The sequence below is a fragment of the Mus pahari genome, chromosome 2, assembly GCF_900095145.1.
Source record: "Mus pahari chromosome 2, PAHARI_EIJ_v1.1, whole genome shotgun sequence".
Classification (NCBI taxonomy): Eukaryota; Metazoa; Chordata; class Mammalia; order Rodentia; family Muridae; genus Mus; species Mus pahari.
Window position 1 is genome coordinate 54463245 of NC_034591.1, and position 13125 is coordinate 54476369.

A 13125-nucleotide genomic window follows, 5' to 3' on the forward strand; every position below is an offset into this window, starting at 1 on the left:
GAGAGAGAGAGAGAGAGAGAGAGAGAGAGAGAGAGAGAGAGAGAGAGAGAGCGAGAGAGACCAACACTGATTAGATGCTAAAATTTATATCTTTGTAACTACTATTTATTTATTTATTTATTTATTTATTTATTTATTTATTTATGCTTTTTTTGAGGCAGGGTTTCTCTGTGCAGCCCTTGCTGTCCTGGAACTTACTTTGTAGACCAGGCTGGCCTCAAACTCAGAGATTCGACTGCCTCTGCTTCCCAACTACTTTTAACTTGTTTTGTTTAACCAAAAAATTTTTTAAGATTTATATTATTTTATGTGTATGCATGTTTTGCATGTGTGTATGTATATGCACCACATGTGTGTCTGGTGTTCAGAGGTCAAAAGAATATTGGATCCTCTGGAACTAATGGTAGAATGATCCTGAGCCACCACATAGTACTAGGTATCAAACCTGGGTCCTCTGCAAAAGTAACAAGGGCTTTTAACTGCTGAGTCATCTCTCTAGCCCCAACTATTTTAGCTCATTAAAAAAAAAATTAATGTCAACTCAAAAGATAGAAAGGCACAGATTTTTAAGTTATTTTATAGAATTTGTGAATAAACAGTTTAGAAAAATATTATGATTTAGTTCTATCAGTTTCACCTACACTGTAGGAAATTGGCCATTTTTTATACAAGAGATTAGAAATATATATCTGTTACCAATATAAAAAGATGTGTGGAGGCCCAGGAAGATGACTGTGATATGCCGTAGATGAAGTGCCTACTGCACATGAGAACCCGAGTCTTCAGTGCTCACATGTGTGGAGGCACAGGTCCATAGCCCAGTGCTGGGGAGGACAAGACATGCTGAACGCCAAGGGCTTAGCTGGTTGGCTAGTTAGGCTTGCCATCCTAAGCTCTAGGTCCATGACCCCACTGTAAAAAATAAACTAAAAAATTAAGGTGCATGGGGTCAGAAAGATGCTTCGGCAGGTAAAAATATTTGCCTTCCATTCTGAGTTTGATTCCCCAGACTCAGGTGGGAGAAGATCTGAATTCCACAAGCTGTCACCTGAACTCCACTTGAGAGTTGTTGGTTGTGAATATATCCACAAAATAACTGTAAAGGAAGAACTCAGAAGGCAAGGTAGCTGGAACCATTTTTATGGGACCAGAACAACCTGGAACTTAACCTGACAGGTACTGGTGCAGTATGACACTTGCACCACTATGTGGTTATCAATGGAATTCTGATTTGGAAGCTGAAGAGGTGGCTCAGCAGTTAAGAGCACTGACCGCTCGTCCAGAGGTCCTGAGTTCAATTCCCAGCAACCACATGCTGGCTTATAGCCATCTGTAATGGGATCTGATGCCTTTTTCTGGTGTGTCTGAAGACAGCTACAATGTACATAAGTACGTAAAATAAATAATTCTAAAATAAAGAAGAAAAAAAAAGGGGGACTACCTTAACATATACACTATCCATTGTATACAGAAAAGAAGCTAATAATACATTTAACAAAGCACTCCATCAAGGTGTTTTTAAACTGAATCAGTATTTAAAGAATTTTTCAGTTTGGAAAATTTGCTTACATAGAGCACTTTGCTTTTAGGGTACAGCAGATAAATGAAAAGACTTATCAAACTTTCATGAAAAGACTTATCAAAATCTTACCTGTTGGGAATTATCACCATTCCCTATACTGAGAGAATCTGAAGGTTTGTCAATGGGGCTGCAAAAGAAAACAAACTAAGTAAAAGGAAGAGTCAATCATTCTAGAATAATTTAAAGACAAAAACAAAAATCTCCCCAAAGTAAAAAGAAACATTTTGTCATCTTCATGTTTTTGAGATACTATAATGCAAGATCTTATGTAAAATGTGAAGGGTTCAAAAATAGAAGGGCAAGTCTCAACCTTCTCTACTCCATGAGAAACTCACATTCTAATTATAGTTTCCAAAACTATGGCCGGAATAAATGACTCGCAGGAAGGAGAAAGGACAAGAAGAGCTGTTTAAAACTGACCTGATAGTAGGCTGGGCATAAAGCTTGAAAGGCCTGGGTCCCATCCCCAGTACTGCAAAGACTACACCAGACACTACTCCAACTAGTAGTAAATCTTCATCTATCATTTAGTTTTGTGCATGCAATAAAAACATCCATTATAGTTTTTGAAGCAGTAATTAATGTATTTTTCTGTCTGACAGAGAATAAAATGTATGGAAATGCTCTCTATATAGGCATTTAGAATTCATACATTTCTTTTAGTATTTCTATGTTTACTAATCCTGTCTCTAGAACAGAATGCGAGGGTGCATATTACACATATACAAGCAAGATAAACAATATATATTTTAATAAAAACATTTTTTTCTGACAAAATATTAACATTTATCTTTATATAGAGAAACTATATTACAATGGTTAAGACAGAAATTGTAAATTAAAGTCCATTTAATGTGTCTCATTCAAAGACAAAATAAAAATCCCTACTATAACACTAACCTAACAACATAACTTCCATAAATAATTCCACTTGTGTTCAGAACACAAACAAAAGTATTACTCAGATGTGTCCAAAGAAATAAGAAAGCAAATTAAGATTACAGAGCTTTAAAATTACTTTATTCCCTGCATAGTCACTTTACAAACAAGTACCACAATTAACTGCTCTAAGCAAACTTAAGGGAAAGTATCCAATCTGAATTCCAAGTGTATCTTCTTCAGAGATGCTGCTAGAAACATTAGACTCTGCTAGATGGTCTACTAGGGTCAGTTATCAAATTGTTTACACAAAATGTTTAAAAAGTTAATACACTAAGAGGAGAATTGGAAGAAAAAGAGTATTAAAGGTAGGAATAGCATAGGTCAAATGACTTCATATAATAGGGAATGAATTAGTTCAAACAAACAAACAAACAAACAAAAATATGGTTTGAAATAATAAAGGACAAAAAAGGAAGACAGAGGCCAGAGGAAGAGACCTCCTGAAAATAAGCAATATTTAACATTTATTTGAGTGTGTGTGTGTGTGTTTGCAAGCACATGAATAACAAATGACAACTTGCTGAAGTCAGTTCTCTCTTTCTACAATTTGTATATTCACATGTACAAACACATACACATAAATATAATTTCCAGAAAAAGTATGTACAAGCCCCTATAGATAAACTTTATAAGCACAGTTTCATAAAAAGTTTTGCTAACAGTTCTTTCCAAGAATAAATATCTTTAAATTAATCCAAAGTTAATTTAAGTTGAAATCAAGTGCTGGGGTCCTCTTCAAAAGCTAAATATATAAGTGTGTGTCTGCTCTATTCAGAGCATAAAGCATATCCCATCATTATCTATAGAGATTCTGGCTCTGTTAGTATAAATTCAAACACCTGGCATGCTAGTCAGCTTCCTGTCAATTTGACACAAGCTAGGGTCATTAAGAAGAAGAATCTCAGCTGAGAAAATGCCTCCATCAGACTGGCCTGTACAAAGTCTATAGTTTTTTTTTTTTTTTTTTGGATTAATGATGTGGAAGGGCCCAGCCCATTGTAGATGGTACCACTCCTGGGTAGATGGTCTTGGGTTGTATAAAATAGCAAGCTAAATAAGTATAAACAGCATTTTTCTGTGGTCATGACAGACGGGAAATCAAAAACTGAAGTAAACCCCTTCCTCAAGCTGTAGGATCTGACTCCCAGTGTTGATGCAGGCATCAAAAGGCAAACTAGGATGCCTGGTTACTGCCATCAAACAACAGAGGGACTAGAGAAAGGGACACAGGGAAAAAGGGTCAAAGCTGCCAAGTCTCTCAAGTTACTAGATTTCACAACTGTAAGGAGTCAAAACCAAATGTCAGTATTTTATTTTAAAGATACAGAACCCAAAACTCAAAACTATCTGTAGACAAGCAGTGTAAGTCACATAAATGGCTTCTGCCGCAATCTTAAAATAGACAACTTTTGCTCTCCTAACATGTCCCAAAAGTCCCATGCTTAGATTTTCACATCCCTTTCTTCCTTAGTGACAAATGTCAACCAACCAAAAAATAGTTTCATGGAGGCTTTAAAAAAAATTTTTTTTAACATAAGACAATCATACAGTAGAAGGACCAAAGAAAAATTCACAAAGGGGACTGAAAATTGGGAAAGAAGAAAAATTGAAGGTCTTGTTCCCTTGTTTGTAATTCAAAATAGTCATAGTTTATTTTAGTTACACTCTGAACATAAATTTAAATAAATAAAAATGCCAATAAAATGAGCAATTCCAAATTTCAATGGCATGTTGCTGTATATACAAATGTACATATACTGTTACTAAATGAATATATTTTCTTTTTCAGATAAATTTAGATAAATTCATTTTAATTTTTTCATGTTTACCAAAGTCTTAAAAAAACTTGGGAGACATTTAAATGTTTGATACCACAAATGATAGATTTAAATTAATGACATGCAAAACTGGCATTATACAATACATTTCAATTTTGTATAGGCTTCAATGCATGTCAATATTTAACCTATTACTATGCTATTAAAATATGGCCAACTTTTAAGTGGCACAATTAGCTCTTTACATGCAAGAAAATAAATGCTTCAGCAAACCTTGAGTGTTTATAGCTGAGCAAATGCTTTAATTGGTTTTCTCATAATCTCTAGAGCTACTTAACATAAAACGAAAGTAAATGCCTTAGTAACAACAGGCAGGCACAAATAATTACTTTTTCCTTTACTTTTTCCATTCCTTTCCCCTTTCCCCTCCCCTTCCCTTCTTTCAGACAGGGTCTCTCTCTTACATAATCTTGGCTTTCCAAGCTGGTCTTGAACTCACAAAGACCTACCAGTCTGCCTCCCAAGTGCTGGGATTATAGGTGTGTGCCATTTCGCCTGGCTAAGAATTATTCTTAATACTGAACTTGAAAGACATTGAAAGATGTGACAAGTCTTCCTACACAGCAGGTAAAGCCTTTGTTTATTTTAATCTTATATCTTTGTAATGAAGTTTAACTTTCAAAAAGATGTATTTAAGTTGACTTATACACTTTTTTTTTTTTTTTTGGATGTACCTTCTCTTCTAGAAAATAAGGACCTGAAGAACCTTATCTTTAAAAAAAAAACAAACAAACTGTTATTTCTGTATTTATGTGTGGTGTATACACACATGGAAGCCAAAGAAGGAACTCGTGTGACCTGCTTATCACCTACTTAATCACTCTGCACCTCTCTTAATGAATAAGAAGCAAGGCTGGTGTGGAGGAAAGACATTTCTCTTCTATTGTGAACAAGTGATTTACAATCTCTATTTTTATTTTTGCATAAAATGCAGAGCTGTTTACTAGTAATTAGGTATCTCCCCACCAACCCCCAGCACTAAGGTTATAGGTGTGCCTAAGATTTGAACTCTGCTCTTCATGCTTTTGTAACAAGTAGCTGCTGAGTCATTTCCCCAGTCCCTCAGTGCCCTATCTTCAACCATTCCTCTCTTTACTCTCAAGTAGAAACTTCTAGTTTGTTTGGAAAGTCAGTTATGCTAAATAATGTTTTGCTGGAGCACACGGGTGAAAGGACCCAGGATGACAGAGTATAAATATGACCCTACAAACAGTGGGAGATGAGCAGAGAGCATTGGTTTGTTCTGCCTGCTATTCTTCACTTATGACATGCATATATAGGTTTGCCTTACATAGCATGGTTGATCTCCACTAGTGGTGACACCAGAGAGAAAACTCTCTAGAGAAACTCGTCAAAGAACTGCTTGCAAAGTTCCTGTGGCACCTTGCTGCTTCTATGGCCTTGCCTCGGGCCAGTTGGTGAGCCTTGCAGTTTCTTCAGGCTTGAACTACAGGCTGGTTCATGCCTGGTGTCTGCCAGCTGAGAGACCTGGTCTGCAGCTGTTGAGTCATATTTGGTGTTTGATACAGGACTGAACTGCTGCCAAAGAAGCTTGAGCTCACCCCCAAGGAACTATTACTAAAAAAGGTCCACTCTCCCCCATATCCTAGTAACTTTTCTCTTCTACTACCGCTGGTGGGTGGTGGGCAAGAGGAGAGGTTGAAAGTTTATTAAAAGTAGGTTGCAAAAAATTTATGCCTACATTATTCATTGAGAAACAAGAATACATTGGTATTTTTTAATATAAAAGTACCTCAAATGGGATTAGGGTGTATATAAGCAGGGGTTCCCTGTTTGTCTAGGACTTTAGCTACCTTTCACTAAAACCTAAAGTTTAATATCAGGATGGAAAAATACAGGCCATAAGACAAAGCATATGCATTGAAGAGAGTGGGAAATAAAAATCTGACAACATAAAGAAATGTCCCTGAATATTCAGCATATAATGAAGAAAGGGAAGGCACCCTCACTGGGGATATAAGAATGATCATTTTGCCAGGAAATGGTGTCAAAAGCACTGAGGAGGCAGAGGCAGGCGGATCACTGTGTCTGAGGCCAGCCTGACCTACACAGTGAGATCCAGGACAGCCAGGGCTACTCAGAGAAGAGACCACATCTGAAACCCTGTCTCCAAAAACAAAACAGAACAGAACAAACAAAAAACAAACAAACAAAAAACATGAGGAAGAGGAGAGGAAGAAGAGGTAAAGGGGAGGAGGAGGAGGAGGAGGAGGAGGAGGAAGTTGGCAAGGGCGACTATTTTGTTTCTAATCAGAGTGGTTAATTAGCCTGCCTGTTACTTTGAGTTTTTGCAAGATCATAATAAACAGCCTGGCTTTTACTCTGGTAGTAGTTACTTTGACGTGGAGGTGGGGGCAATTACCTACAACTTCCTCTAACTTTCTAACTAAATCCAGTGAACTTAAGGGGGGTAAGACCCCCTAGATTACTGAGTGGCTCTCCACCATTTATGCACATGTGTAGTAACTACATATAAGTCAGAACAGGTCAGACACTGACAGAAACTAAAAGACAGAATACGAAACAAAAAACCAAACCCCTAGCAATTGGCCAATTTTAATATCAAGTAGCCAAGCTTAGCTGACTGTCACCCATTTAATTAATAAATAATTCTGGGTATTATGCAAAAAAAAAATGGAGATTGTAAGTCATTTGTGTGTAGTAAAAGAAGAAAGTCTTTTGGGAGACCTATAAAATGCAGGCCGCTTTTGTGGCTGCTGTGCACATGATGAGAGTCCCTGTTCTCTACCACTTACCTCTAGCCCTCTGCTGGCAGCACAGCAAAGCCTCCATAGAAAAATAATGGACACGTAAATTTTTGCATACAATTTCAGAGTTCATAGGTATCTCAATACCTATTTATGCTTTAACAAGCTTTCCTTGAGAGCATCTTGTACATTTTTGACAAACTACGCCTTTTTTTCTTGAGTTTTAGCAGTGGAATTCAGAGAACAGGAATAATGCACTAATTCCTCCCACTATTAGTAAGGCATTCAGATGGCTCCTGTCTAGGAGAGCACACCTAATTTTCAGTAAGAAAAAGGTCAGTAGTGAAGTGCTTGCCTAGCACACATAAGGATTTGTTCCAAAGCACCACAAAAAGATAACCGTAACTATGGTGGTGGTAACAGTATACACTTTCTCTCCAAGGAATAAAAACTGGTAGATTCCTTATAAAAGTATTCCTTTCAAAACCTTTACTAGATAATATACTAGCGCCCTCTATCTGTGGTCAAAGGAAGCTTAAAACACTCAATTCTTTGGAAGCTACAACTCTAATACACCTCAAGAGATTTTCAGTCAAAATACATATGGCTATGACATGGTTTCACTTAATAAAACTAATGTGACCGACATTAAACTCTTTTCCAGCAATTTCTCCTTTAAATTTTTGACATAGTTTAAACCTGTTAAATGAAGGCAAAGTGAGATGAGTCTAATCTTTAAAATGACAAGGATTTGGGTTAGAATCTTGTTTCTATAGCACATTTGTGTGGAATACTTGTTAGCACTTAACTCAAAGTTAATTTTCTTATCTGCAGTAATAACGACAGTATCTGCCACACAGGAGCACGAAGATAAAAGAAACACATTAAAATTTTATTTACATCTTCCCTTTGTTTCAGTCTGATCTTCACATCTTCACTTTCCCACAAGGACTGTGTGAGCCATGTCAAGCCATGATCACAGTGACTCTTACCGCACTGTGATACACGGTGACTCTTATCACCAGGTCTACTAAGTGTCTGAAGCACAGTAACCCAGCCAGGTATCATTCCTTTTATAATCTTCAGTTGTTGCACAGATAATTCCCACTCTACACGAAAGCCCCCAATACCCATCCTTATGCTGCATGGCTTCCTTGTTTTCTGTTCTCAGCACTTGAATTCCATCATTTCAAAGCAATGTAATCATATAGAAAACCTTTTTTTTTTTTTTTCAAGACAGGGTTTCTCTGTGCAACCCTGGCTGTCCTGGAACTCACACTGTAGACTAGGTTGGCCTCGAACTCAGAAATCCACCTGCCTCTGCCTCCCAAGTGCTGGGATTAAAGGCGTGCACCACCACTGCCTGGCCAGAAAACTATTTTTAATAAGAATGATGATTGAGTATAGAAATGCTGAGTATATCAGAAATGTTTACTACAACGATCTCATTTTCCTTATTAAGCATCCCAGACGCTGTAGGTAATGAGCAATAGCACATAGTTCATCATCTACAAAGAGTATTACAAATTATCAAAGGAGACGGTCAATTTGTTCAAACCAAAAAATATGGTTGGTTTTAGCTCCTATCCCTAACTTCAAGGTAAATAAAACTCACATTGTTAAATATAGTAACTTTATGTTTTATGCTGAATTCTACTTACATATCTATATACACATATCCATTATGTGTAAGTGTATAAAACCAAACATTCATATTTAAATAGTTGTAAATATTTAAATAATATTCAGCATCAAAAGGCAAAGACATCTGCCTTTAAATTCTAAACATAAGAATATGTTTGAAGAAAGATTCTAACAATAATCTGTGTAATTCTTATTGATACGTTTGAAAGCTGGTTATTTTACTATACTACAGACTCTACTATTTAAAGTGGAACATTAAAACATCACTTAAAGAATATTTAGGACACAGTAAAACCCCAAAATTATTATTTAGCTATATAATTTCCTGACAGACTATACCAAAGTACAGTTTAAGAAATGAAGATCACTAAATCAGCATGAGACATTGTACTAAAAATTATAAATCTGTTTTAACACTCATCCAGTATCTACCACCCAAAACAATGTTAGACGTAGAACACAGGAAGGTTTCTTGTTCCCAGGGGTAAGACTCTACTTGATATTCTCCTTACAGATACAACACCATTGCTTCCCTAGACTAAACAGCCATGTATACTTGTAACGGAAACACACATACTTTAGATACTACCACTTTCTCTTTTATAACATGTTTTCTCAAACTTTATTAGGTCTGGGAGAAAGCTTAAATTGGATGGTAAGGGTGTTCAGTATCTAAGTCTCCTTGGTTTACTGTTGCCCTACCCAACACAGGGTTCATATTTTATACACACCTGAGAAGGCCAAGAACTTGCTATGTACCCCAGGCTGTGACCTCAAACCTGTAACCCTCCCGAATTAGCCTGCTAGAATTAGAGACATGAGCACTACACCCAGATCTCAAATTTCCTTTCAACATGAAAGGTGTTCTGGGCTCAGGGTAGTCTGTATAGATATAAGAGCCAAAAGTGAAGGCATCAAAGAAAATGAAGTGTTAACAGGGAGCAATGAGCAAGAGAGACTCAAACTTAGCCATGCCTTGTGGTTCATGCCTTTAATCCCAGAACTCAGAAGGCAGAGTAAGGCAGATCTCTCTGGGTTTGATGCCAGCCTGGTCTATACAGTGAGTTCCAGGACAAATGAGGGCTACTTTTAGACCCTGTCTCAAAATAAAATCAAATAAAAATCACACTCAGAAACTATGATCTGACATTTCTACATAAGTGAACAGTACATAAATGATAGATCTTGTTATGAATTTTGCCTAATACACAATGAAAAAATGACAAACAGGAAGAAGGACATCTGAGTATCAATATTTAATCAGTACTTACGTATCATACCTTTGTAATGGTGTCACTTTGTTCTTATTCTTATCAACTGAACCCGTAGATAGCTGAAGAAAATTGGGATTTAATTTATATAATTCTTGGAGGAGCTTCTGTTCATATTCTTGATGCTTACCCGCCTAATGAAAGAAGGAAATAAAACTGCAGTAGGATTCAAAAAAAAAAAAGTCTGGTATGAAATACTTGGTTCCTTTCTGAATTATTAAAAGTACCATAAACGGAATATTAGTTTTTTCAGAGTCAAAAAAGAACATGAGGATGATGCTACCAAACTTTAATAACAAGTTATTGCAGTCAAGGTAAACTACAGATATTCCATAGGCCAAAACATTCTTTTAGCACCCCATGAAAAGAACAATTTCACATATCAATGCATCCGAAGGCCGTGAGATAGTGCAGTGGGTAAAGGCTCTTGTTGGCCAACCTGACAACCTGGATCTGATCCCTGGAAAACATGTATGGTTGGAGAGAACCAACTCCTACTAGCTATCCTCTGACTGCCACATATGTATGTGTGTGCACTCATATACATATAAATGAATAAATATAATACAAATTTAAAACTATTTCCAGTTTCTTTCTTACAACTGAGTTAAGTTTTCTGATGCCCCAGTTAGCTTTAACTATTGACTTGACACAACCTAAAATCTCCTAGGAAGGAAATGCCAACTGCGGGACTGTCCAGATTACATTGGCCTGTGGGCATGTCTATGGGGATTCTCTTGCTTGTTAACTGGTGTAGGAGAGGCTGGCCCAGCCCACTATGGACTATGTCTAAGCAGGTCAGTAGGAAAGGAAGAGCATTACTCCATGGCTTCTTGCCCTGACTGCCCTCAAAGATGAAATAAATAAAACTTAAAAGCTAAAAAAAACTCCTTTCCTCCCATAAGTTGCTCTTGGTCATGCTGTTTGTCAGAGCAAGTAGAAGGGAACTAGACCATCTATGATTAAACGAAATTTATCACTAGATGTCTATACTTAGAGATCAACAGTATAATGAATCCACAATTTTCTTAGATTTTCCTTCATCTTGACACGAGGAAAAAAAAATGCCATTAATTTGTTTTTATTATCTACTTTCTCCCTGCCAACAACAAAATAAAAATTTGTGTCTTAACTCTAAACCAGGACTGAACAGTTTACAGCCAGTCTCTTGTTTTAGAAACAATGCTTTGCTGGGCACAACCCAGTAACTCATTTATACACTGTGTGTCCACAGGCTATCTTGCTACAACGTCAGAGTAAAGTGTTACAATAGGGATAGTGGAAAACAGTGACAGGGGGTACAACTGACCAGAAATCTTACGATACTTTATGAGACTGGCCTTTGCAGAAAACTTGCTAGTACCTGATGTATACACAAAACCACCTGTCAGTTAGGTTGGGGTACCTTCCTATAAGAAGGCAATGTCACAAATGGTACAGGAGAAATCAGGCAAAGATTCATTAAAGAAACAAGCTGTAAACAAAAGTAAATGACAATAAAACCCCTTCTGAGTAACTGTTTACCATTGCCTGTGTGTCTTAACTAAAAGGACATTTCATTTACTATGGGAATATTAACAATTTGAAAACTGTGACTTAAGTATATGTTGTGGCAAAATAAAAATACAACAGAATAAATCAAGTGATGAGGGAGGGTAGAATCGTCTAACTGAGCACAAGCAACAGCATCATTTACAGCACACAGGGCGCTGCTGCTCACTCTGCCACCCAAGGCAGTTACTCAGTTCTGAGCTATACAGTAACAGGGAAAGATGGTTTGGGGGATTTGCCATGATACAACTTACTCCAATTTTCTTTCCATACTGAGAAATATTTCAGCAAAGAAACTATCAGAATAAATTTTAAACTCACGTAAAAAGAATGTTTTAAGATTGGGGGGGCGAGGATAAATTTTTCATCTTTAAACCTTGAACCACCTATAAAACTCTTTCTGGCCGGGCGTGGTGGCACGAGCCTTTAATCCCAGCACTCGGGAGGCAGAGGCAGGCGGATTTTTGAGTTCGAGGCCAGCCTGGTCTACAAAGTGAGTTCCAGGACAGCCAGGGCTATCCAGAGAAACCCTGTCTCAAAAAAAACAAACCAAAAAAACAAAACAAACAAACAAAAAAAAACCTCTTTCTGTAATTAATACTTCAGGAGTTATTATGGCCTGGCCTGATTCATAAGTGATTATGGTGCAGTTCATACAGGCAGTTAAAAATCCCACCACATGCATTTTCTCCTACTGTTCAATGACAAATTTACATGGAGATCAATCTGGATTTAGAAATCCTTAGACCAATGTTCACTGTAATAGCATGTGGGTGTTAAGTACATGCTCCTTAAACTCCAGTTTGAAATGCTATCTAGATTAAAGGTTCTCCCAGGAGCTAGGGAGCTGACTCAGTGGGCAAAGTGCTGCTATGCGAACACGAGGAACTGAGTTCAGGACTCTGTGTATGTAAACAAAACAGAGTATGTTTGAAGAAGACAGTAGGATACTAGGGACTTCTTGGGCAGCCAGTCTCAGATCAACCAAACAGACCCTGAGTCATCCAGAAAGACACTCCTTGTGTATCTCTAGTTTCCACAGGTACATGCATGCACCTTCATATATCCAAACACACTGCACACACACTCAAAACATTTCATTTTGAAAAAAATCACTCATAAACAAACAAAACAAAGCTTTAAAGTACTAACTGAAAAATATGTACTTTGTCTTCCCTGTTGAGTATCATTATTTTTAACACTGTTTTTGAATTTCAAAGACAATACTGTCAAGAATCATCAAGTTGTTTATTATAATGGGACTTAATCTGCACTAACTCCAAGTCAAAAGAGACAAAACTTCATACTGTTTACAATCTGCATTTAAAGGAGCTCATATATTTTCTAGATTGACCTAGAATAAAAAGTAGCAATGAATGCCCCCCACCTTCTAAATGAGAAGTATTTCTGCAAAAGTCCAGCAAAAGATTCAGCAACAATCTGAAGTCCTCATCTACAAATGGGAACCGCAGCATTGTGCTTTGGTATCCTCCTCATTTTAATATGCCGTATGGTCAACCTTTTTACTTGTAAAAGCATGTTTATACTACAAATTAAAAGGAGACAGG

General features: G+C 37.0%; 1 protein-coding gene across 6 annotated transcripts in view; it reads right to left on the minus strand.

Moving 5' to 3' along the window:
• Positions 1-13125, minus strand: part of Cnot4 (CCR4-NOT transcription complex subunit 4) — a 101409-nt gene that overhangs the window by 30804 nt on the left and 57480 nt on the right. For 3 of the 6 annotated variants that reach the window (XM_021190158.1, XM_021190156.1, XM_021190160.2), the window contains exons 7-8: positions 10016-10140; positions 1652-1709 (exon numbers count right to left, since the gene is read on the minus strand). In XM_021190158.1, coding sequence (XP_021045817.1) covers positions 1652-1709; positions 10016-10140 — 183 coding nt within the window. Of the gene's footprint in view, positions 1-1651; positions 1710-10006; positions 10141-13125 lie in introns of all 6 variants that reach the window. The other 3 variants (XM_021190157.1, XM_021190155.2, XM_021190159.2) reach the window with 1 other exon arrangement.